At 40.2% G+C, this 26,956-nt stretch overlaps 1 protein-coding gene across 8 annotated transcripts in view; it reads left to right on the top strand.

Annotated features, from left to right (window-relative positions):
- Positions 1-26,956, top strand: part of dpp9 (dipeptidyl-peptidase 9) — a 95,325-nt gene that overhangs the window by 51,926 nt on the left and 16,443 nt on the right. For all 8 annotated transcript variants that reach the window (XM_041204603.1, XM_041204605.1, XM_041204604.1 and 5 more), the window contains 8 exons: positions 3,554-3,682; positions 9,226-9,287; positions 10,245-10,345; positions 11,539-11,716; positions 15,462-15,621; positions 16,686-16,765; positions 18,530-18,682; positions 24,582-24,717. In XM_041204603.1, the coding sequence (XP_041060537.1) occupies positions 3,554-3,682; positions 9,226-9,287; positions 10,245-10,345; positions 11,539-11,716; positions 15,462-15,621; positions 16,686-16,765; positions 18,530-18,682; positions 24,582-24,717 (999 nt within the window). The remainder of the gene's footprint in view (positions 1-3,553; positions 3,683-9,225; positions 9,288-10,244; positions 10,346-11,538; positions 11,717-15,461; positions 15,622-16,685; positions 16,766-18,529; positions 18,683-24,581; positions 24,718-26,956) is intronic.

Raw genomic sequence — 26,956 nt, 5'->3', positions numbered from 1 at the left:
AGTATTCATTCACGAGATGCAAATGTTGCTGGCATAGTCAGCATTTATTGCCCAGCCCAAATTGGCCTTGTGAAGATGGTGGTGAGCCGCTGGATTCAGTGTGGTGAAGGTGCTCCTGTAGTGCTGTTAGGTAATGTTCCAAGATTTTTACCCTCCAACAATGGAGGAATGGTGGTTTATTTACAAGTCATTGTGATATGTTTCTTGGAGGTAATGGTGTTTCCATGAGCTTACTGCCTTGTCTGTGTTGGTAGATAGGGTTGGGGTGTGTGGGGTGGGGTTGCTGTGGAAGAAGCCTTGGCAAGTTACTGCAGTGTATCTTGTAGATGATACACACTATAGCCATCTTGTGCTGCTTGGGGGCGTGGAGTGAATGTTTAGTATGGTAATGTTTAATGCGGTAAATGGGTGTCAATCAAGTTGGCTGCATGACATTTCACTTTTTTTGAAGCTGCACTTATCTGGGTAGGTAGAGTGTATTTCATCATGCTTTTGTAGGTGATGGACAGGCTTTGGAGAGTTGGGAATGTATGCTACTAACCTCCTTGCACCTAATTTATTTATGTGATTGGTCCAGTTAGGTTTCTGTTCACTGTTGACCAGCATGTTAATGGAGAGATTTGAGGATGGCAATGTCATTGAATGTCAGAGTGGAGGTCGTTAGACACACTCATTAGAAATCGTCATAGCCTGTTCCTTGCCATTTATAAGTCCAAGCTTGGGTGCTGTCCATGTCTAGCTGAATGTAGGCATGAACTGCTCTGCTATCAGGGGAACTGAGCAGTGCAATCATCAATTAACATCCTGCTTCTGATCTAATGGTGGAGAAAAGGCCCTTAATGTAACTACAGATGTTCTGGATAGCCAGCCTTGTTTTAATGCTTATAGTTAATGGGCAATTATCCTGCACTGGGGTGCAGATTTTGGATCGTTACAAATGTCTTACAGGAATAGTTACCCAGGAAAAGTTAGAATTAAAACCACTTCTAACTCCTGGGTGATTAATGTACTGGCTGCACCTGACCAAACCATCCCCGTCCCTGACTACCCTCCCGGCCCCTTTGTCTACCCTCCCCTGACTACTCCCCCATCATGCCCCAGCCTCAATATCCCACTGCTCTCCCGAACCCCACGGGGCTGCCACGACGATCTGCAATTATTGTACTTGGTGAGCCCCGAGGGCTTTCTTGATGTCATCAGAGTCACTAATTCCCTATTACCTTTGTTTAAAAAGGTCCCATTGCACTATTTTGAAGAGCAGGAGAATTATCGATGGTGCCCTGGCCAATATTTATCCCTTGATCATTGACATCATATTATGTGGCCCTTATCACATTGTTCGTTGTGCGCAACTTGTCTGCTGTTTCCTACATTACAACAGTGACTATGCTTTCAAAGTACTTCATTGGCTATTAAATGCTTTGAGACATCAGGTGGTCATAAAAAGCACTAGATAAATGCAAGTCTTTTTTTCTTTACATAATTTTGCACAGTCTCTTTCTCACCCTTGCTCCAGTGGTAATGTGTTCCACAGTTAAATAACCCTGTTAAGAAATGCTGCCAAATTTATTTTTTAAGTTGCCTGCTAGTCCTTGAATTCTTCATCTGATGAGGACCGTAATGGATCCAGCTTCTCCATATGAGATATCTCTCTCAAGTCCCCCATTATCCACATTTCTTGACAGTAAACTCCTGGAGTAGACATCCTTTTCTCACAACTCAGACCTCGTGATTCAGTCTCACAGCTCCATTCTATACTCCTTTCAATAATTCTGTTTTCTTATCCCCATCTAACACTGAGATGACATGTTATACCATCGTACTGTCTGTTTTTTCAGGTGGACTTAAAAGTTCCGATGCCATAATTGAAGAAGCAGGCCTGTAGGGGTCAATATTTACCCCTCAACCAACATCACTAAGACAAATTACCTGGTCGTTATCTCTCTGCTGTTTATAGGAGCATGCTCTGCGTAAATTAGAAATAGGCATCCTAGAGGATTCCCTCTAGGCCCAGCTCTTACTAACATCTTTGTTGGCTTCCATGAGAAACATGTCTTTGATGGAATGAAGCCTAAACTCCTGCCCAATGCATATTTCCAATATGTAGATGTGCGTTTGCTATATTTAAATCCCCAACTGCGTGTCATAATTTCCTTGCATGTCTTAACGGGCTTCATCCTGCACGCAAATTCACCTTTGAAATGGAGGAGTCAGATGAGCTCCCTTTTCTTGATGTACTAGTTGAGAAATCTGCCAGGGGGTTCTCTACCAAGGTCTACCACAAGCCTGCCTTCACTATATATGTGTTGGGCTTCTTACAGTTCCACGCACTATAAGATTGACCTCATCGGTAACCTCGTAAATAAGGCCTGAGCCATATGCTCACCTTGCAAGCTTGATGCTGAAATGGGGTGCATCAAAAGCATCCTACAGGCTAATGGCTACCCTGATCAGATCATTTTGCACTATATACTGTGCAAACTCATGAATGGGTCGAAGGCCATTACTTTCGGCCCTGAAAAGTGTCCAGTCTACCTCAGATTACCCTGGAATGGCAAGGTATTTCAAAAATTTGAGCAACAGGTGGAGCTAACTATTTCATGCTGCTACTATGCAGGAGTAGCACAAGTGTTATTCGCCACTAACAGGATGCTGCCATCAAGTCGGAAAGATGTTCTGTCTACTCCAAAAATGAGTAATGTATATGATTTTAAGTGTCAGCGTGTTGCTAGGTATGTGGGCCATACGCCCCAAAGACTGGCGGATTGCATCAAACAGCATGTCCCTTCCGTTGTCACGACAGGCAAGGTACAGGCTGTACCCAACCAGCCCATGCTTGGAAAACTCAAAGCAGTGTCCAACACTAGATGTGATTCCGCGATTGGACAATATTTGCTAAATGATCCTCTGTGTGCTAAGAATTACATTGTCAACCAATTTAGGATTCAGTCAGGCTCGCATTGTGGCACATTTACGTGTACTGGAAGCTACATAAATTAATGTACGGGGCCCTGTTCTTCACAGACAGAACATGTACACACGTTGCACCTGTTTCACGTAAACAAAATAAGTGACAGCTATTCGCTGGTTCATTCCTCAGGGCTATGTCTTGCCAATCAGAGTTAAGCTGCCTGGTTTAAATTTCAAAGAATACTTGGCAATTAACTGCCATTCTCCATGGCAGCGCCTCTGCCAATCAGTCAGCATGCTCTTCTCACACAGTATAAATTTGTTATTTTTCCTTATATTGTATTCTCGTGAATTGTCCTGATGAATGCAAGACAAAAAGCTTTGACCAAATGTCTCCCTTTTTTTCAACAATACACAAGCCCTATACTACCAAATGACTATAAGTTGGTATTTCTTGAATTACATCAGTGACTGTACTTTATTGGCTGTAAAATGCTTTGTGACATCCTGAAGTTGTGAAAGGCATTATGTAAATGCAAGTTCTCCCTTTCTTTCGATCGGAACACAGTACTGCAGCTGACCAAGGCTAGCAAAGTTTGGCATAATCTTGACTTGTACAAAAACATTTTTGCCTTGCTTGCAGGTCCAGATGGTGCAAAGACTTATTATCTTTTGTACGAGGAAGTGGATGAGTCTGAGGTAGAGATTATTCATGTGCCCTCCCCTGCACTGGAAGAGAGGAAAGCTGACACCTACAGATACCCAAGAACAGGTTAGAAGTAAAGTCCATGACCTGAGGTATCCTGGATTAATAAGATGATAATCAATGTGAAAGCTTTATTATTCATACAAGACACAGCTATTTATTTTTAACTTGGCTATTTCCTAGATCAGGGAATGAAGTGTTTGAAAATCAGTGGCAATTGTATTGTTACCTTCCCATTTGAAATTGATTTGGTTTAAAGCTATGGTCTCAAATCTGGAACTATATACCCACCCAGAAGAGCGGCCTAACATTGTAAGTCTGCTGTTCATAGAATATGTGAGGAGTGACTACAACAGAGGTTTTGACAGCACTGTTTTCGGTTTAGTGACACCCTGATGTATGCCACAGTTCAACTCTTTCTATAACTAAAGGTATATGCAGGATGCGCTTGGAGTGATTAAAAACCCCTCAACCTGTCATGAGTGCTGAACCTTACAGAATGAAGAAGTTGTGACAGAGACCTGAGCTCAGAGACTTTTCCATGTGCTCTGGTAATCATGGGAGAGAAACTTGAACAGAAACCCAATGAAGTGTCGGGCACCTTTTCACTGCACAGAAAAAGTACAGCTGCTGTTTGAGATGCAAGGACAAATAAGCTGCTGCTGTGGGGAAGCAGGTGAACTGTTCTTTGTAAAGGATGCTTGCGAGAGTTTGTGTTCTGTAAATAAGGAGCAGAACAGCCAGGACTCTTGAAGACTTAAGGAACGAGGAATCGCCAAGGTGTGCCTTGCTGGTGATAATCACATCCAGAAAACTCAAACGGGGAGTGGAACATTTGTTGAAGGACACTGGAAGTTTAAACCTGGCATGGTGGAGAGAAGTGAACCTGCTGGAGAGCTGCAAGTGACTGTGGGATGGTTTGTGTAATGCTCCATATCTGCAAGTGTGGTGTGCAATGAAAGGGTTTGTAAGACATGCTAAGGATATGCTTAGTTAATGTGAAAGTACTTTTTCTTTAGTTTGGTGCATTAGTTGCCTGTGTTTTGATCTATGTTGATTTTTGTTTTTATTTAAACAGTAGAAGTCTTAAAATATGGAATCTAGCCCTTTGGTTCTTTCCATCGGTCACTAGGAAATTCATTTCTTAGTTATTGGTCTCGACGGGGATTGGAACAAATCGGTGCTCTTGCAGGATCAAACAGAGGCTGCAAAATGTGTGTACTGGAATTTTCCAGAGTGTAAACAAACAAGGTTTCACATTTACTTTCACTGTGTTTAGTGAAAAGTCAACTTGGCTGCTTCTATTGCTCAGGCCTTCTCTTTCCAAAAACCCCAATCTATTAGCACCTTGCAACAGTTAATGGAGGTTAATTTGAAGGCTATGGCAGAGAAATTAGGTGCTGGGGGGAAGGGGGTTGGTGGGGACACCTGAAAGTAAAGGGTTAAAAGATTGTTCAAGTATTGGCTCAGCATTCAAACCTCGGAGGAAACAGATGACCCCAATAGCACTCAAGTAGACTTAGCTAGACTTCAATTACAAATGAAACAATTGAAATTCCAAAGAGCAAGAGAAAAAATTATGAAGGGAAAATAAAAGAAAAACCTTGAAGTCCAAAGGGGAAAGGAGCAAGAAAATTGAACTGTACAGAGGCTTCGATTACCCAAGATGGAGTCGTGATAAAGCTTGAGGACGACAGGAAATTTGTTCCTCTTTGGATTTGGCAAGGAGTATTTGCTTGTGCCTAAATTCAGTGAAGGAGTGAGGAGTTGAAATGTACTGTTTCATTTGAGAAGATTACCAAGAGGCTGCAGTGAACCAAAGAAAATGGGACTATTTTACTGCAGAGTGTTTGTAGGAAAAGCTTTGGAGGTGTGGTCATGTCTTTCAAACAAAACTGCCTGGTGACTATAATGTAGTGAAAACTGCTGCTCGTAATGCTTATGAGTTGCTATTGAAGGTTATAGACAGAAATTTAGAAATTTAAGGAAGAAACAGACTTGTGGTAAAAGCAAAATATGGTGGATGCTTGAAATCTAAAATAAAAACAGAAAATGCTGGAAAATCTGAGCAGGTCTGGCAACATCTGTGGAGAGAGAAACAGAGTCCATATAACTCCTCTTCAAAAAAGAGTCATATGGACTCAAAACGTTAACTCTGTTTCTCTCTCCACAGATGCTGCCAGCCCTGTTGAGTTTTTCCAGCATTTTCTGTTTTAAGACTTTTTGAGATACTTGCTACAGAAAAGGAAATGGTGGTAGGTAGTGTAGGTGTATGAAGGTTGAACAAGACTTTGAAAACAATGTAGAGCTGATGTTGATGGAAGAATTTTTAAGAAGTGTCCCTTTTGGAATAAGGTCCCATGTTGAAGAGCATAAAGTTAAGATAAGGGAGGTTGCAGTCATGGCAGACAACTACGACTTGTCTCACAAGCATGTTACTAACAAGTCTTTGTTTGGAAGCACTCAGAAATTAAAAAGGTAAGAAATCTGATCATAGTGGGGAAAATGGCCCATGGAAAGAAACAGACCCTACTCAGTAGTAAGAGAGATAGTCTGGAGGATAAATTTGATTCAAAAAGACTGATATTATGTTTGTCATAAAAAGGGCATGTGAAAGCTGAATGTTGGATATTAAAAAGCAAGACTAGCATTTGTAAGGTTGCACAGCGTTCCTACGGGAAGTACTGCCCCAGCGGGTTAAGCTTATGTCAAGCCAGTAGGCTCTCCTGAATTTACTACTGAGTGGATCAAGGTGCAGGAAATTGATGGTTTCCAGTTTTCTATGTCTTCATTCTTGTCTGGTGAGGTAGAGAAGCCAGCTATTCTTAGATGTACAGGATCAGCACAGTCCCTGATATTGGCAGCTGACAATGAATTTTCTGGAGAAAAATTTCTAAATACAAACATTGAATTGGGGTATTGATGGAAATTGTTTACCCATTCCTTTATTTTGAGTTAACTTAAAATGTGCCCACCTTAATTACTGGTTCTGGAATTGTTGGTGTTCACAATTTGCTTATTGACAGTGTGGATTTTTTTTTATTAAGAAATGACTTGGCTGAGGATAAGGTACTGCCATCTCCACTGATTTTGGGAAAGCCATTGAGGCTGTTAAAACTGAAGTTGTACAGGAGAAACTGAGTGACTTGAAAAAATTAATGAATTTCAGTAAACCTGCTGGAAGAATTAATGTTTCAACTAAAGATGTGTCCAAAGATTGAGAAACTCAGCCTAATAATTTTAAAAGAACATTAGAGCATCAGGCTGAAAAGAAAGAGTTAATGGTAGTTGGAGACAGTTATAAATGTTTGAACTAAAAATGTAGGGAAAACGTGAGCAAGGTGTGGTGAGCAATGTGTGGCAAAGCAGGTATCAACAATAGTCAAAGCTAATAGAATGCTTTGAAAGAGTTGGAAAGCTGACGCGATAGAGCTGCAAGGAAGAACACCTGTTCTTAAAAGTATTTTAAAAACTGAAATAGCAACACAGTTGCCCTTGCTAGAAAGAATTGGGCAAAGCTCAAATTCAATGGACGGACAAAAAGGAAAAAGAAAATTTAAAACTTTGTGAACAGAATAAAAAACACTTTCTTAGCTGAACAGCGCCACAACCTCAAAATTCTTAAAGCTGTTGAAGAGGATTTTACTCAACAGAAAAATGAATTGCTTGCGCATAAGGAGGCAGTGTTAAATCTCTGTTTCCTGGGAAAGAAAACCGAAGGATTAAATCTTGGAAAAGAAATTTTAAAATCTTGAATTTGAACAGAATAAGGTGAATTCAGTTGCCCTTCATGACAGTTCAAGATGTTGGGCTGTTTGAAACTTTCTTTAGACTTGGAAAAAATGCAGATGTGGAAGAATATGGAGATGAGAAGGTAAAACATGAATGGGGTGATTTAGAATCTGGTTTGAAAAGTGAAAACCCTGATGACTATTTAGCACCTGACTTTAAAAAGCAACACAAAGGAAATTGCTGAATTCAGGGAGTTAGATGTGCTATGACAGGGGATTTCACCTTAGATTCCAATTCAAAGCTGCCAGTACCCAAAAGCCAGATGGTTTGCCAGCAGTCAGCAATGTTGTTCTTGACAGTTAAACTAGACCAAACAAATTGTGAAGCCTTTGGGCCTGTCATGAATACTACCCAGGGTTCAGATTGTACACAATCCAATACAGATTTTAAAAAGCATCATGAATGCAAAACCAAGATGTAACCTTTTAACGGAGGAAATGGAAAAGCTGTGCAGACTACACAAAATAGAGGAGGACATCTTTTGCAGAGATTAGAAGAAAGTGATTGACCAGTGGTAAAAGAAACACTTGTTTGCAGGAGTCAAGAACTCATGCAAACTGGGCTTTAAATCCCAATTACCACATGCAGTTTATTGTTACAGATTAAGCCAGATTAATGTTGTCAAGACAATGGTGAAATTTGACAAAAAGCAGAAGGAATGTTAATTATACTATGTTGTAATTTGTTGATTTTGATGGCATTATGGAAAAATTACTACGATAGTGCATTTAACATTTTTATGGGGAAGAGGTGTCATGAATGCTGAACTTCACAGGACAGTTACTTGATTCCTGTATTGCTTCATATCCGCTAGAAGCATGGCACGCAGCGAAAGGTTATCGTAAGACATATTTTGGTTGTGTTACTGCGAAAGTTCCTTTTCTTTGATGTATTAATTACCTGTTAATTAATGTTTGATCTATGATTTGTTTTTTACAGTAAAAGTCATAAAGCATGGAACCTTGTCCTTCAGTTCCTTCCGTTAGTTGTTAGGACATTCACCTTTCTTTAAAAGTTATCAGTCTCTACGAGATCATAAGTCATTGTCAGCCTTGTAATAGGCTCTATGAAAGCAGAGCAAGTATTTATATTCCACTAGAAGATGGGGTATAAATGATGGTACTCAGTGAGAATGCACTACAATAAAAGCCATGATGCAGACTATTTTCATTGTTCCACAAAGTTGGTTACTACCTTATTTCAAAGTGTGAAGTAGTTCATATTTCATATGGGATAATTTAGTGCTTAAGTTATTTAGATCTAATTTTGTTGAGCTTCCATACAGATCATTGTTTTGCACAGTTTTATCAAGGGGAGCGAATTGCTTTTAATTGTCCACAAAATTTTCATTGAAGATTGCATCAAAAAAACTTTGAAAACTAATCTTTGCTCAAACCTTTGGGCTATTTACCTGTTATATTCTGGAAATTAATCTTTCAAAATTGCCATTAATTAGATTTATTTTACTTTCAGTTGCGTATTTTCCCATTTGTTTAGTCTGCCCCTGATTAGTGCAGCTGCTACGTTATTGTTTGCTGCTCTGCATAGAATGATTTCTATCTACAATTTCTGACAGGTCCAGTCAACGTTTCTGAAAATGAGCTGCTGGTTTTGAGACGTGTTATTTTCAAAAGTGACATTTTAATGCATTTGGGAAATTGGTAAGCAATGCTGGGGAATGGAATTGAACGAGTCTCAACTGTTGGTAATTTGTTTAAATGGTTGAAATTACACAGTGGTAGGAAGGTTTTAAGTTCCATTAGGACTTATCTGTTGCAAAGCTAACATTGTGACTTTTTAATATCTCACACTTACAGGGAGTAAGAATCCCAAGATAACGCTTAAACTATCTGAGTTCAGAGCAGACAGCCACGGGACGGTGAGTGTTACTTAAAACATGAAGTATTGGATACCTACGAGTGATGAGTAATATTTATTCACATTGAGACGTTCAGATTATGGTAAATTGTGGAATTTTTGTTTGTACCTGTCGACTTTGGTGCTCCTTGGATAGATTTTTGAAAGAAGAATATGAAAAAGAAATGTACGCAAAATGGTAAAAATGTAAAAAGATTGGAAGAGCAGAGTAAGTTGAAATTGAGATTTATACATCTCCGTGATAGGCAAGTTGCTAAAACATTACACTTTTTGTTTAGAAATGTTATTAAGTTTTATGAATAATATATTGTGCAAACATTAATAAATAATGCCGAAATTATTTAAATCATTGGTTAGATCACAGAGTATTGTCCAGTATTGGGTATCCTAGTTCAGGAAGGATACCAAGGCTGTAGAGTTGGAAGAGATTTACGAAGATGATAGATGAGATTTGAGGCTTTGTTTATGAGAAGGGCTAGAGAAACTGAGGTGGTTCTTGCTAGAAAATTAAAGGTTAGGTGAAGATCTGTTGGGATGCTCAAAACTGAAAGATTTTAGTAAATTAAATGGGAGCAGGAAACAATTCTCACTAATCATAATCAGTCAGTAGAAGGTATTAATTTAACAACATTTTTTAGAGCAATCTTAAGACATCAAATGCCCAGAAACAGTCGTAGAAGCAGAACTGTTCTTTTTTATCCATTTCCTTTTAAATGCTATGGAGAAAAGTTAAAAGAATGGGATTAAGTGGCCTTCTTTTAAGCTACAAAATTTTAATTCTTTAATATTGAGTAATCATGCCAGTAGCATTAAAGTTTTACAAAACAAACTGATTTCTCACCACCCTTGACAATATGTGGTGGAAGAAATCCCTCTCGTGCTGTGTCTTATTCATCACTATGTTGATACAGCACTGTACAGTGTTAATCCTAACTCAAACGTTTTTTTCCTTTGGTAGATCCTGAGTGCACAAGACAAAGAGCTGGTTCAGCCATTTGAGATTCTTTTCCCCGGCATTGAGTACATAGCACGAGCTGGATGGACAAAAGATGGAAATTTGTACGTGTTCCCCCTTGTGGGTTACCATGTAGTTGACACTGAACGTATTTTTAAACAAACCCATTAAGAAATAAAATAGAATGTTTGATAAGCTTGTTTGATCACGTATAGTTACATCTATGTACCCCCAAAATTCAAAATTACCATTGCATTCTATCTCTTAACCCTCAACTGCTTCCCCCCACCAATATTATTCACATTCTTCTTGAATTTGCAAGAACTATCCATTGCCACTGTTCCCCTGGCCTAATGTCAATGTATAGGTTTAGGCCTAGTGTTTTACCCAGTCCTCCATTGGATTGTAACAGGTCAGTCATATGTGTTGGCATGAGAGCGCAAGACAAGAAGCAGCAGAATTGGGTATTTTTAAGAAATGTTACAGTTTGGAATGGATGGTTCATTTTTGGAATGGCTTACCAAGGAGGAAGGAACTTCAATCTCCATGGTAAAGTTGGGCACGTATCACGCATAACAACCAGGGTAGTAGGGTGGTGGACTCGGACCGATGGTATCTTCCAGCCACGAGATTTTCTATTTGTACGTAGACAGTACATTGTATTTCTGTTTCATCATATGAATACAGTTGTTTAGTTGAGTGCATTAGAAATTGAAAAATCGGTAGAAAATAACATGCAAATTTTGGATTGATGCTCAAAGTTAGATGACTAAGTACGGAAGAAACCCTAACATAACCTCATCAATGTAACAAACTCTACAAATCTTTGAAGTTAACCAGTTGAGTTAAATCTAAATCCCATGAATTGTTTTTGTCCTTTAGACCCCTGTACTAAATTAGCATCCTTTCATGGAAGAAGTTCAAAGATTCTCCAATATCTGAGTAGACAGCCCAGCTATGTACTTCAACTGCACTAAGTGTCAAGGACCCAACCCACAGGAACATATGGCGTTGGTGACTCAGTATGGCTCTGTGAATCTGTAGTCAGATTTAAGGGCCCCTGAATAGGGAAATTAGCCTGGGCCCTAGTCCCATGCAGTGCTATGTTTGGATTCTTAAGCAATGGGGTCTACATTGGAGCCCATGCAGACAGGTGTCTCAGAGAGAACAGAGCATGTAAATTGAACTCTTGACAGAAAGATCTAATAAGCCTATTGCCTCTTGTTCCGGAGACCGTCACTGGAGAGCCCAAATTACAGCAGTGAATAACTTGTTTTTCTCTCTCTCTCTCTTATAGTGCCTGGGCAGTGTTACTCGATCGTCCTCAACAGAGACTTCGTTTGGTTTTGATCCCAACGTCGCTATTTATTCCTGTAACTAAGGATGAAAATGAACGGGTTAAGTTTGTAGAGGCTGTGCCAGAAACTGTTCATCCACACATTATTTATGAAGAAGTAACAGATATATGGATAAATGTAAGTACAGATCATCATTGAGGAGCAAAAGATTTTTTTCTTGGAAATTTTGTTTTTCTCATTTGGAGACAATTGGTGCCAGGGAATCGGATGCTTTCTGTTACAGGACTTCCAATTTTGACATTAAACCAATTAGTATCAGCAACTTTTTTCAGCTCCCTGACAGCTAGGGACTAGACTTAGACTGTCAGACTCATTATGTGGTGTCCAACAGCTAGTGGACACTAGAGACTTTGATTCCATTTCTGGAAGATTATCTTAAGAAAAAAATTTGCAGGGCTCTGTGAAAAAGTTGAGGAGCAGGACTTTATTCTTTTGTGGGACGTGGGTGTTGTTGGGATGGGAGTTCAGGATTTTGATCCAGCAGCATGGCTTTAGTTTCAAGACAGGATGGTGTGTGGCTTGGAGGGGAACTCTCAAGTGATGGCGTTGTTGCAATAGTAATCCTCCTCAGTATAAGGGGGGGCTAGGTAAGTTGCTCTTGCAGAGACCTGATCGAGTGAATGGCGGCCTCCTGTATTACAACCGTTTTATAATTCTGACTCTATATGGATTAGTCAGTATTTGATCAGAACTCTAGTTATCCGGGCAATAGACTGGATGCTAGATGGTTACAGGTTTCAATTCCCAAATTGCTTCTCGAGTTCACTGTTCCTGCAATTTTGTGTTGGACCACTCTACAGAGGGCTGAAGGATAAGCAAAAATGTTGGGTTGATTTCAATGCACCTTGTGCCTATTAATCTCAATTAATTAAAGCCAGCTAACTGGATAAAACATGACTTAGTAGCAGGAAGCAAAGGTTAATGATGTGGGGTGGGAGGTAACAATTTTGGGTTAGTAACTAGTCAAGTCCCTTAGTGATCTGTTCACTACTGATAATTGGAAGAATAATTCTTGGCTGTTGTAATGTTTGTTGTGTGGTCAGTTGGCAAATGAGAGACTGATGAGTAGCATGGAGAGTGAACTGACCAAATTAAGTGGATGATCTAAGGAACAGAATTTTAGAATCTCTCCTAGAACATTTTGGAACTGAATCATATCCATGATAATAGGATTCTCATTACCGTGGAGGGGAAGATAAGGGTTTTGGTCATGAAAACATATGAATTAGGAGCAGGAGTTAGGCCACTCAGCCCTTCAAACCTACTCAGTCATTCAATAAGATGAAAGTTGATCTGATTGTAACATCAACCCCACATTCCTGCCTACCCCAATAACCTTTCATCCTCTTGTTAATCAAGAATCTATCAACTCTGCCTTAAAAATATTCAAAGACTCTGCTTCCACTGCCTTTTTGGGAGTTCCAAAAACTCATGACCCTCTGAGAAAAAATTTCTCCGCATCTGTCTTAAATGAATGACCCCTTATTTTTAAACATGGACCCCTAGTTCTAGATTCTCCCACATGAGGAAATATCCTTTCCACATCCACTCTGTCAAGACCCTTCAGGATCTTTAAAAGGTTTCAATCAAGTCACCTCTTACTCTTCTAAACTTCAGTGGATGTAAGCCTAGCCAGTCCAATGTTTCCTCATAAGATAACCCGCCCATTCCTGGTAATAGTCCAGTAAACCTCTCTGAACTGCTAATGTATTTACACCTTTCCTTCAATAACGAGACCAATACTGTACACAGTACTCCAGGTGAGGTCCTGCCAATGCCCTGTACAACCGAAGCATAATCTGATTACTTTTGTAATCAATTCCCCCTCAAATAAACTATTACATTGTATTAGCTTTTCTAATTACTTATACCTGCATACTAGCCTTTTGTGATTCACACACTAGGACATCCAGATCCCTCTGAATCTGAGCTCTGCAATCTCTCACCATTTAGATAATGCTTTTTTTAGCCCCCCCTGCCAAATGGACAATTTCACATTTGCCCACATTATGCTCCATTTGCCAGATCTTCCCCACTCACTTAACCTTATGTCCCTTTTGTAGCCTCCTCATGTCCCTTTCACAACTTGTTTTCCTATATCTTTGTGACATCAGCAAATTTAGCAACCATACCTTCTGTTCCTTCATCCAAGTTATTTATATGAATTGTAAAAAGTTGAAACCCTAGCACTGATACCTGTGGCATATCACTCATTATACCCTACCAACCAGTAAAAGACCCATTTATACCAACGGTTTCCTGTTAGCTAGCCAATATTCTATCCATGCCAATATGTTATCCCCTATACCATGAGCTTTTATTTTCTGCAATAACTTTTGGTGTGGTACCTTCTGCAAATCTAAGTACAGTACATCCACTGGTTCCCCTTTATCCAAAGCACATGTGATTCCGTCATAGGACTCCAATAAATTGTTTAACCATGATTTCCCTTGCACAAAACCATGTTGACTCTACCTGATTATTGTCATTGTAGAGCTGTTACTAACAAAGCTAAGAGCAGTCAACTCGAGCTAATTTAATTTTCGTGAACCGAGTTTTTCCTGCAGTGTACGTTACATAGGATTGCATTGGGTGGGGAGGCAATGATGTGGTGGTATTGTCACTGGACTAGTAATCCAGAAATCCAGCGTAATGCTCCAGGGATCCAGGTTCGAATCTCACCACAGCAGATAGTGAAATTTGAATTCAATAAAAAATCTTTAAATAAATTAAAGGTCTTAATGACCATGAAACCATTGTCGATTGTCCTAAAAACCCATCTGGTTCACTGATGTCCTCTAGGGAAGGAAACCTGTCCTTACCTGGCCTGGCCTACATATGACTACAAGCAATGTGGTTCTTGAATGATTAAGTGCCCTCTGAAATGGCCTAGCAAGCCACTGAATAAAAAAAATACAGCAGAAATAGACAGTTCTGACCTACCAGTCCATGCTGGTGTTATTGCTCCACCTGAGCCACCTCCCATCTTTCCTCATCCAAATCTGTTTTTTCCTAAATCTAACAGCATAGCCCGTTATTCCTGCCTTCCCTTAAATGCATCTGTACTATTTGTTTCAACCACCCCCTATGGTAGCAAGTTCCACACTCTCACCATTCTTTGGGTAAACAAGTTTCTTCTGAATTCCCTATTAGATTTCTTGGTGAATATATATTTTAAGGGCTCTAGCTCTGCTCTCCCCAGCCACATTGCTACATTTGGAATATTGGCGATTGCACTGCAAATGATCAGTGCTTTAGCTGATGTTCAGGGGAAAGCACCAAGCAGTTTGAGAAAGAATGAGAGCACTGAACTTGATCTCCATAGTGTAAAAGAGGATTGAGGGCCTTTATGATTATGCCTATTAAATAGGAGGCATGTAAAAGTAAGGAGGCTGTTTAATCTAAACAGAGGCAGAATTGGAGTTTTCAGATTATAAAATCATTTGGCTACAAGGCTAAGTCTCTCTCGCTGTGGGTATTTAAAACAACTTTAGGCAACAGTTGTTAAAAAGCAGTTGGATAACTAGGGCATTGCCCTTTTGAGAGCAGCAGACTAGGGCAGGATAGGGAGAATAAGGGTGGGTACATGAAAATTTTGAAAATTTGATTACATTTGAGAATCGAGGAATGCTAATGCAAAATTTTCAGGAGGTTAAAAAGGTGAATAGAATCTGCATTGAGATATTTGTACAGTCTGTGGGAATTGGGGGAGGTATGTGAGGAGGGTGGCTGACAACCTTTCCCGTTCCATGTTTTCTTGCTTATTATCACGGTAGTGGCTGCACCATGATTGTTTACTCTTTTGAACCATGCTAATCAATGTTTTTATCCCCCCCCCCCGCCCCTTTTCTTTCTTTCTCAGGTTCATGACATATTTTATCCCTTTGTACAAACTAGAGATGATGAAGTATCTTTTATCTGGGCTAATGAATCTCAGACAGGGTTTTGCCATTTATATAGAATTACTTCAATTTTAAAACCAGGCTGCTACCCGTGGGCAAAGCAATTTAGTCCAAATGCAGGTGAGCTATTGTTCTTTCCTATTACCTACCTCGATATCTGCACTGCATGGGGGAATGCTGAGTGTGCAGAGAATGAGGATAAAAATCACACGGTTACTAGTTTACATATTGCAGGCAAATTATATATTAAGATATATAATAATGGCATTGGCTATTATGTATTTTGGTGCTTTTTGCGTCAAGTGCTTGTAGTTAAAATGGCATAGCCAGGTGCAGGGTAAAACTCTTCAGTCCAGTACACCACACTCCAGTATGCAATGGTTTTCTATTCTGCTCAAAAAACATTCTTATGAAGCCATTGATCGAACTGTCAAATTATGGGTGATTTGGTGTTGAAAGGTGACCATTAGGAAACTAATTAAAAATGGTCAGAACTATTGCACATTAGATCTTGACAGCTGGAGACTTTAATCTGATCTAGATTTGATTCAAACCTGTTCAAGTCCCAGAGATGGAGGGAATTTTTTTTTGTATGGTTATGACTAACCATTACTGTAATAAATAAATGATGTCCCTAAATTGGCTGTAATTTTAATGCTGTGATCATTGTGCCAGAGTTGTCTGAAGTCAATAGTGAAATAAAATTGCTCCTTTGGGTGCATTTAGGATGCTGACGTAGGGGGACAAACCTTGCTTGCTGTGGTGACCTTTTTCCTGTGTATGTCACCCTGTGTATGTCACGTCAGTGAACCCTGATGCATGTGTAATAAACTATCAGCAATTTGACTGCAGCTGATTTAAGGGAAACTATTGTGAAGGGTAGGATTGCGTCTGAGATTTTAAATATATTTAAGGATTGTCTTTGCAATTGTCTTTTATTAACGGACCTATGCTTTATGGCAAAAGAGTAAGTCAAATCTGATTTATTTTATACAATTATGGGGTTTTCCAAGATTTTTATGGTGTTTATGACTTGTATTTGGAGAAAATATTGCAGATTAGTGGTCATAACTGCCACACCTAACAACTGAATTTTTTCGTTTTTCTCTCCGTAGCTTGTCTAGTGTAATCCTACATTTACTGTAATGATGTGTTGGACTAATTACTGGCTTTTTGTTTAACAGATGATTTTAAATGCCCAATCAAAGAGGAGGTTGCACTAACTAGTGGTGAGTGGGAAGTACTGGCAAGACATGGCTCGAGGGTAAGCTTACAGTGGATGAGTTTTGAAAATTGGTGGTTTTGCTTATGAGCTAATTGGGAATGATGGCAAGGCTGTGAATTAATCAAGTTTGAAAACCAAGTGAATAGTGTTCATGATTAGACAAGAGCCTGAAATTTTCTTCTCCTGTCTTGAAGGTGTTGGTAGTTCGCTCCGGTACCATTCTATGGATGCAGGTTGCCCATTGATAACAACTATTTCAAGTACACATTATTCAGTTAAAATCTTTGAGTATTAACTATTCAACCACAGGACCCTAATTGTCAGTGACTGATCTCGCATCCAGCAGCTGACACCACCCCCAACCACTGAACCTTAGCCCAACCTGTGCGCACACATCCTCTTGTGGACTTTTGGTGTTTGAGATTGTGAATAAATATGAAGTAATACATTTTTGAAGGAAAAGCAAGGAATGCAGTATCATTGTACTGAAAAGGCACCCACTAAAGGTTTATGGGTGAACAGAGAACTAGGAGTTCAAATGGATAACTCCCTGAAACTGCAAATTATAGGTACACAATGCCATAAATAGCAAAATAAACATTTTTGGGTTTTATAAGTGTAAAGAATTGGTAATTTGTCCAAAGCTGTGGATAAACTGCAATTTTCTTCCAATGTCAGAAGAATATTAGGCACAATGTAGATTCACCACCATGTTGCCAGAGGGGAGAAATGTGATGCATTCAATTGCAATGATCTTATTGCCACCCCAATTGAGGACAGCTAACTCTGCTCATCTAGAAATCATATAGAGCCTGATCAGGTCATCAAAATGTCTTCAGTGCTTCACACAATGAATCACTTTTCAGGCTGCGGTGTTCTCATGTGCTGACAAATCAATTGGGGTGTATGACTGTTACAAACTGCTTTTAACACCAGAATGGTCAGGGGTGTCTCTTGGGTTTATCAAAAAATAATACCTGGTTGATTGGCCAGTCATAGGAATTGCTCAATGAGGGTTTTAAATGGCTATGCCTGTGTACAAACAGCATCCATCATAATTGCAAATGTGCAATTATTTATTCTTGTTTCAAACCAAAGTTTTACTATTGAGACCATTTTTCTTCTGTGTTGAAGGAGTTTCACTGCTTGCTGAAACAATCCCTCAGGCAGTGGTCACCCCTTAAAGCTATGATTAATGTGAGCCATGTAGGGGGGGGGCATTTCGCTGCAGGAAGCTAATCATTCTCCCCCCCCAACTGAGTGATCTTGCACTCCATAAGTCATCACTTTCAACAGGTGTTACTGGGTAGTGATCTAGAACTGAAGCCCTCAACTTTGTTCATGTGAATCTCGACAGTGGGTGATGACAAGCAGTTGCTTTGGTAGGTGGCACAGCCCAACTTCTCCTGACTTCCTCCTTAGTTAGCAATCCCTGGACATTGGTTTTAGTGGAGTGCAATGGCGGGCATGTGAAATGTACAGTATTTTTTGAATTGTGCAAAGTGCTGTAGGAGCATGGACTTTGTACTTCCAAAGTCACATTCTGCCTGGAGAGAGCATCTTGCACTCACCCACTAGGGTGCAGTACTGGTCAGTACAAATCTATTGCTGGTAATGATAGTGATGGAAGCAATGAGCTTTTGAATTAAGAATGTCACATAAGGATAACACAATTTTAAAATGCACTGTGAGATTTTGGGGTTTTTTTCCTGTTATTTTAAGGTAAAACTTTGTTTCAAGCAGCGTTGTATCCTGTCATGCGATGTTTTAGGACTTAGAACCATTTGTGCTAATGTTTTTCAGATCTGGGTGAATGAAGCAACAAAGTTGGTCTATTTCCAAGCCACTAAAGACACTCCACTAGAACATCATCTCTATGTGGTAAATTATGAATTTCCAGGGGAAATAGTTCAACTAACAAAAGCTGGCTTCTCGCATAGCTGCTCAGTGAGCCAGGTGAGTAAATTCACTGGAATTTGGCAAGTAGTGAAGAAAATTTGATGTAATTAAGAGCTTAGTCAATGAATTGCAAGAGAAAGTGATCCCTTACCAGCCATCTCAATACAATCCTGCTTTCCTCTTCTCGAGTTGTTTACAGTTTTTAAACCCAAATTGCCTAACCACTTCCTGAACTATCTACTCTTTTCAGTTTTGTCTGTACTATGGATCTTCGAGGTTTCTCAATTCAAAAGAAGTAATTGTAGTCTTCATAAATCTATTTTATATTCTATATTCATATGTCAAAATTTTTTTTATTTGCTACTTCCTGATCAGTAGAATAATTAGATTCACTAACATGGTTTCAGAGAGTGAGGGAGTTCACCGTGCATTCTTGCAATCAGCTGCACTCTTTCAAGGTGGCATTTATCATTTCCTCAAGGAAACTCAGGTTGGCAGTAGTGTAGGATCAAATTTTACTGATTCTGCCTCTAAAAAAAAATCCAATTATTGAATTAGTTTAAAAGAAAAATGGCTTTCTCTTGCGCGTCAATCCCATTGTCTGAAATTTCCCAATGTTTTCTTAGGAAAGTCGGACCTTGAGCTGTGTAGGACCAGGAGAAGCCCATTCAGCTCTTTGAACCTACTTCATCATTCAGTTAGGTTGTGGACAATCTGTAAATTAACTCTATCTACTCACCTTGGCTGAGTGTAATTCTTGATTCTCTTACTTAACAGAAATCATGTTTTCAAAGTTTCAGTTGACTCCTATCTCAGCTTTCTGAGGGAGCAAGTTTTCAATTTGCATTACCTTTTGTGAGAAGAAACGCTTTCTGGCATCACCCTTGAATGGCCTAGCTCTATCTGGACACTCTCCCTCTCTTTATCTGCCTTGTCAAATCCTTAATCATAAGCATCATCATTACTTTTATATTGAAAAGAATACAAGCCTAGACTATACAGCCTGTTCTCATAATTTTTAGCCCCAGCATCATTCTAATGAATTTTTTTCTACACACATCCTCAAGGCCAATATATCCTTCCTGAGGCATGGTGCCCAGAACTGAGCTGCTCAGGAACAATGAAGGAGGAGGCCATTTAGCCCATCTTGTTTGCACTACCCTCTCCCTGTAGCCCTGCACATTCTTCCTTTTCAGATAATTTAATTCCCGCTTGAATACCCTGATTGAATCTGCTTCCAACCACATTCTCTGGCAGTGCATTCCAGATCCCAACTACTCGCTACGTAAAGTTTCTCCTCATGTCTCAATTGCTTCTTTGGCCAATTACCTTAAATCTGTGCCCTCAACCTGTCTATGTCCTTTTGAAGCTCTACACCCCTGCGCAAAGCCTTAACACACTGGCCTGGCTCCAAATCACCCCTCTTACGGAGGCAGCATCCGCTTAAGATCTCACTGGGATTGAGATCCCATCGCAGATTGGGAACTAGAATGAATAATCAGACTACAAAGGATACTACAGTGAAATTGATTCAGATTGAGCATGTTCCAAACTCCTGCCACTGACCAGAAAGGTATCAGGAACAGTCACACATGCGGCAGAAACAGTGTGGGCTGACTGCACTTGCGCACTGTTCCTAATGCCTTTCCAGTCGGTGGCAGGGATTAGTGAAAATGAAACTTTCACCCCTTTGTATTCCAACCTCTTGAGATAAAGTCCAACATTCCGTTAACCTTTTAATTTTATTTGTATCTTTCCATCAACATTTAGTGATTTCTGTACTTGGACCTTTAAATTTCTGCTCCTCTGCACTTCCTAACTTCTCCTCATTTAGAAAATGCTCTGATCTATTTTTCTTGGGTCTGAAATGAATGATTCACTTTCCCAAATTGGGCAAAACTGTGGCAGATGGATTTCAATCGCTTAATCTATCAGTTTGCAACTTCCTGTTCCTATCTACATTGTTTACTGTGCTAACAAACTTAGCGTCGTTAAAAAACTTGGATGCAGTCTCTATTCCTTCATCCAAGTCACTGAGAGCTATAGCAAAAAGCTGATGCTCAATACTAAGGGACACCACTAGTTGTTTTCTGACAATTTCAGTACATACCTATTTTCCTTATTCTGTCACCTACCTCCTTTCTATTTCCCTATTCAAGCTAATAGGTTGTCTCCAATTCTATACATGCTAATTTTTAAGTTTTTTATTTGGAAGCTTGTTGTATGCCTTCTCGAGGCCCTTAAAAGTAACATTCATAGACATTCCCCTATCCAGTTAATTAGCTCCTTAAAAAAAATTCAACTAGGTTTGTTGGACATAACTCGCCCTTTACAAATCTATGGTGTGTCTCTTATCAGCTTATATTTATCCAAATGCTGTTTTTGCGAAAGGACAATGGTGTATCATTAATTTGAGATTTTTTTGAACAAGTACCAAGCAATGTGGATAAAAGAAAACCTGTAGATGTGGTATACATAGATCTCTAAAAGGCATTTGATAAGGTGACACATCAAAGGTTACTACACAAGATAAGAGCACTTGGTCAGAAATTAGCATGGATAAAGTATTCATTAGCTAACAGGAAGCAGAGATTAGAGATAAGTGGGTTTTTTCCTAGTTGGCGAGCCGTAGCTGGTGGAGTGCTAAAGGGATCAGTGCTGGAGCTTCAACTATTTACGATATATATAAATGACTTGGATGAAGGGATCAAATGTATGGTAGCTAAATTTGCTGATGACACCAAGATAGGTAGGAAAGTAAGTTGTCAAGAGGGGGTAGAGAGTCTGCAAAGGGGTATAAACAGCTTAAGTGAGTGGGCAAAACTTTGACGGAGTATAATGTGAGAAAATATGAACTTCCTCACTTAGGCAGGAAAAGCTATTTAAATGGAGCGAGATTGCAGAACTCGGCAGAGGGAGCTGGGTGCCCTAGTACATGAATCACAAGTTAGTGTACAGGTACTTCAAGTGATTAGAAAGGAAAATGGAATGTTGGTGTTTATTGCAAGAGAAATGGCATATAAGAGCTGGGAAGTTTTATCAAAGCTGTGCAGAGCCTTGGTGAGACTACATCTGGAGTGCTGTGTACAGTTTTGGTCTCCTTATTTAAAAAATGATATAAGTGTTAGAAGTAGTTCAGAGAATGTTCATTCTAATCATTCCTGGGATGAAGGGCTTACCTTATGAAGAAAGGTTGAACAGGTAGGGCCTATACCCATTGAAGTTTAAAAGAATGAGAGGTGATCTTGTTGAAACATAAGGTCCTGAGGGAACTAAATACCTGGAGGATGTTTCCTTTTATGTGGGAGACTAGAACTAAGAATAAAAGATCTCCCTTTAAGGTGGAGATGAGGAGAAATTTTTCCTGAGAATCATTAATTTGTGGAATTCTCTTCCCGAGAAAGCAGTGAGCTGGGTCATTGATTTTATTCAAGGCTGAGTTAGATAGATTTTTTGATAGATAAGGGAGTAAGAAATTATGGGCAGCAGACAGAAAAGTCGAATTGAGACCACAACCAGACCAACCACGATCTTATTGAATGGCAGAGCAGGCTCGAAGGGCCTACTCTTGTTCCTAAGCCCTAAGTTCCTATGCTCAGTCACCCTATCCCTAATAGATTCTAGTAACTTTCTCTCAGCCAACGTTAAACTAATGGGCCTGTGATTTCCTCATTTGTCTCCCCTCCCCTACTTAAATAAAGGAGTGACAAGAGTAGTTTTCCAATCCCAGGGACGTTTCTTGAATCAAAAGTTTTGGAAGATTTCCTCATACTTTTAATACCCTGGGTGAAAAGGACAAATCCATGAGGTTTATCTATCATTAATCTCATTAGTTACTCCATTGCTGTTTTTGTTAAACTCGTAAATATAGTTAGAAAACTAAAAATAAATCAAAGGACCTATCAGCATGCTGAAAGCACTGGATACTGCAAAGACTATGGGCCCTGACATTCTGGCAATAGGACTGAAGACTTGTGCTCCAGAACTTGCTGCGCCCCTAGCCAAGCTGTTCCAGTACAGCCACAACACTGGCATCTACCCAGCTATGTAGAAAATTGCCCAGGTATATCCTGTACACAAAAAACAGGACAAATCCAACCTGGCCAATTACCACCCCAACAGTGTACTCTCTATCATCAATAAAGTAATGGAAGGGGTCATCAACAGTGCTATCAAGCGGCACTTGCTTAGCAATAATCTGTTCACTGACGCCCAGTTTGAGTTCCGCCAGGGCCACTCAGCTCCTGACCTCATTACAGCCCTGGTTCAAACATGGACAAAAGAGCTGAACTCTTGAAATGAGAGAGACTGCCCGTGACATCAAGGCCGCATTTGACAGAGTGTGGCATCAAGGAGCCCTAGCAAAACTGGAGTGAATGGGAATCTGGGGAAAGTTCTCCACTGGTTGGAGTCATACCTAGCACAAAGGAAGATGGTTGTGGTTGTTGGAGGTCAGTGATCTCAGTTCCAGGACATCACTGCAGGAGTTCCTCGAGGTAGTGTCCTCAGCCCAGCCATCTTCAGCTGTTTCATTCATGACCTTCCTTCCTTCCTTCATAAGGTCAGAAGTGGGGATGTTTGCTGATGATTGCACGATGTTCAGCACCATTCTCAACTCACCAGATACTGAAGCAGTCATTGTCCAAATGCAGCAAGACCTGGACAACTGAAGCAGTCATTGTCCAAATGCAGCAAGACCTGGACAATATCCAGGCTTGGGCTAACAAATTGAAAGTAACATTCACGACACATAAGTATCAGGCAATGACCATCTCCAACAAAAGAGAATCCAACCATCGCCCCTTGATGTTCAGTGACATTACCATCACTGAATCCCCCACTATCAATATCCCTGGGGTTACCATTGACCAGAACCTGAACTGGACTAGCCATATAAATACTGCGACTACAAGAGCAGGTCAGAGGCTAGGAATTGTACGACAAGTAACCCACCCCCTGACTCCCCAAAGCCTGTCCACCATCTACAAGGCACAAGTCAGGAGTGTGATGGAATACACCCCACTTGCCTGGATGAGTGCAGCTCCAATAACAATCAAGAAGCTTGACATCATCAAAGGACAAAGCAGCCCGCTTGATTGGCACCAAACTCCTTCCACCACCAACACACAGTAGCAGCAGTGTGTACCATCTACAAGATGCATTGCAGGAATTCACCAAGCCTCCTTCGACAGCACCTTCCAAACCCATGACCATTACTATCTAGAAGGACAAGGGCAGCGGATAGATGGGAACACCACCACCTGGAAGTTCCCCTCCAAATCACTCACCATCCTGACTTGGAAATATATCGCTGTTCCTTCACTGTCGCTGGGTCAAAACCCTGGAACTCCCTTGCTAACAGCACTGTCTGTGCCTACACCACATAGACTGCAGTGGTTTAAGAAGGCAGCTCCCCACCACTTCTTAAGGGCAGTTAAAGATGGGCAATTAATGCTGGCCCAGCCAGCGAAGTCCACACCCCATGAATGTGTGAAAAAAAAATTGCATGCAGTGCTGGCCACTGATATATTCCAAATGTATCTCTGGAACAGGTTCTTCAGTAAGAAATGGAACTAAGGCTACACAATGTGGATTTATTCTAAGAGGACAATAAACTGACAGTAAAAATGACACCGATTCTCACCCACTGGCTCATATTGTGCTTCCCGACAGGGAGTAGCAGTAGGCTATAAAACAGGAAGAAACTGGCTACTAGGCTCGTTTGTGGGAAGAAGAGTAAAGATGAACACTCAAACATAAAACTGCTCTGTTTGGCAACTTATCGGGGCATCTCCAACACTGTTAACTGAGTCTTGGATCTGCAAAGATTTCACTTCGGGTCGCTTTGTGTAAAATCACGATTTAATATATTAATGTGCATGAGCCTGTACTTTTCACAGCTGAGGAATTTAGTGATCTTATAAAACAGCAATGCACTCTCTTAAATTTTCCTCAGAACTTTGACATGTTCATCAGCCATTACAGTAATGTCAGCACGCCTCCCTGTGTCCACATATACAAACTGACAGGCCCTGAAGACGACCACTTGCACAAAATGCCAGAATTCTGTGCCAGCATGATGGAAGCTGCAGGTGAGTGTCCTGATAGAATTTGCTATTGCATCGAATAAGCAAATACTTCCTATGGGCTTAAATGTAGCTATCTTTTCAGTATTTCCATTGATAAAGGCAGAGACCAGACAATTATAGTCTCATTGCCTCGTTGGTGCAGCTGTAATCTCCACCAAAGTGGCCACAGGAGCACTACAATTTGCTTCATTGCCCCTGGGCAAATTAAAATGGGGTGGGGTAGGGAGGGGATGGAATGTAGCTAGTATTCCTGCTATCCAGTGCCTTCAGCATTTTTTTATTTATTCTCTCATTGGATGAGAGTGTCACTGGTAGAGCTAGCATTTGTTGCCCATCCCTAATTTCCTTGAATGGAGTGACTTGCTTGGCCATTTCAGAGGGCTGCTCAGAGTCAGTCACTTGCTGTGCATCTGGAGTCACACGGCCAGGTAAGGATGACAGATTTTCTTCCCTAAAGGACATCAGTGAATTGGATGGGTTTTTACAATTGATAGTTGTCATGGTCACCATTACTGAGACTAGCTTTTAATTCCAGATCTCTTATTTATTGAATTTAAAGCCTATCAGCTGCTGAGGCAGGATTTGAACCCACGTCTCCAGAGCATTAGTCTGGAATGCAGGATCACTAGTCCAATGATATTACCAGTACCATCTCCCCATAGCATGTGGGTGGATGTCTGGTAAGGACAGGACTGGGCTGACTGTGATGACTTTCACAGTGGAATGCCCCCACTGTCACTCACTGTCCAAGCTCATGAGAAGAATTTCCACTTCAGGGAAGTGCTGGAGATGGTTAAATGCCTGACTTTCTTCACACCAGCAAGAAATTAATGCAAGGAGAAAATTGGGGGAGGAAAGTATTATAGTTGTATGATCTTTTGTTTTTAGAATCTAGTATAATGGGGAGTTCTTTGTGGGCATGTTTTTAGTCTTCAGAATTTGTTGGTTAACAGTAAAATGGACTGTTTTCACCAAGTTCCAATTCCTCTGTAATCAGAGTAAGAAGACATGGAAAAACTGCAGAAATGCATGCACACACCATTCACTGGTAGATAAGTAATACAACTGAATTTTCTGAACATATTTACTTTGGTTCAGTTCCTAATCATGCAAAGAAAAGTCATGGTGTGGAACATGTGCCTACTTGGAAATTACTGCAGGAAACTTCAAAAAGGGATATGCACTTTATCCTAGTGTTCTGTGTAGAAACCAACTTGATTCACCAATTTTGCAAATCATGGCCTGCAAATAATATTTCTGGTGAATACAAATAGCTTTATTGTAATTATATGAATATAAAATCTCTTTATTTTGTGATTTAAACATTGGTAGATTCCTATTATATTGTTTGGATGGATAGGTGCCAGTCGAGAGAATATATTAAAAAATCTTCCCAAAGAATGAAATATGTTGTCCCTGAAATTAGGTGCCATTGTCAAAAGCCCTAAAATTAGTGGATTATTTGCTGAATAACCACCTTCCACCGTTGTTACTGTCTTTGCAACTATGACTGGGATTCTGCAATATCTCAGCTAATTAAGGTGAGAAAATTCCCGAAGGTGATGTTAACTGCAATTCCAGGTTAATGCTGAATTACCTGAGCAAAAGGAACAAATGGGTTAACCTTGGTTAGCCTGACTAGAGAGGGGAAAATCATCTTGTTATCCTGCTCTTGATTATGGTTAGCTAACTCCTCTGTGAATTACAGATTTGTCAATTGAGGACAGAGTAGGCTCGGCTCTGATGGCCCCAATGTTTCAAAAACTTACAAGTGTTTGCTGTTGAGACACATGAAAATGGTCTCCATAGAGATGTACCGGTGTGCAGTTGGTATCCACAGAGTTGTATCCCAATAAAAGTCAAAGCCTCTAGAAAGATGAAGTGTTGGTTTAATAAGTAATGAAGAAAGTGACTGCAGCCATTAAACAAAGTTAACAAGTTTTGTGCCCTGTAACTGAAATTCAAAAGAAATAAAACTAAAAGGTTCCTTGATCAACCACTAGGTGGAGGTCCACCATAGAGCAAGGAGTTTTGCATTCTGTTGCTCATCATAGGGTGGCTTACATTGGAAACCCTGGCATCCAGAACACAGGTATGCAGACTAAGGCTTGTCAGCCCCGACATTCTAGGTCCTCAAAGCCGATGCAGCTTAGTTCTATTTGTGTTCACTTCTTACTGCTGTGTCGTGCTCAAAGTTTGAGAGCCTGGGCTTTGCAAAGGGTTCTTTTTAGCATTCCTGTTC

This window comes from Carcharodon carcharias, chromosome 14, assembly GCF_017639515.1.
Source record: "Carcharodon carcharias isolate sCarCar2 chromosome 14, sCarCar2.pri, whole genome shotgun sequence".
Lineage (NCBI taxonomy): Eukaryota > Metazoa > Chordata > Chondrichthyes > Lamniformes > Lamnidae > Carcharodon > Carcharodon carcharias.
This window is presented reverse-complemented; position numbering and strand designations above follow the sequence as displayed.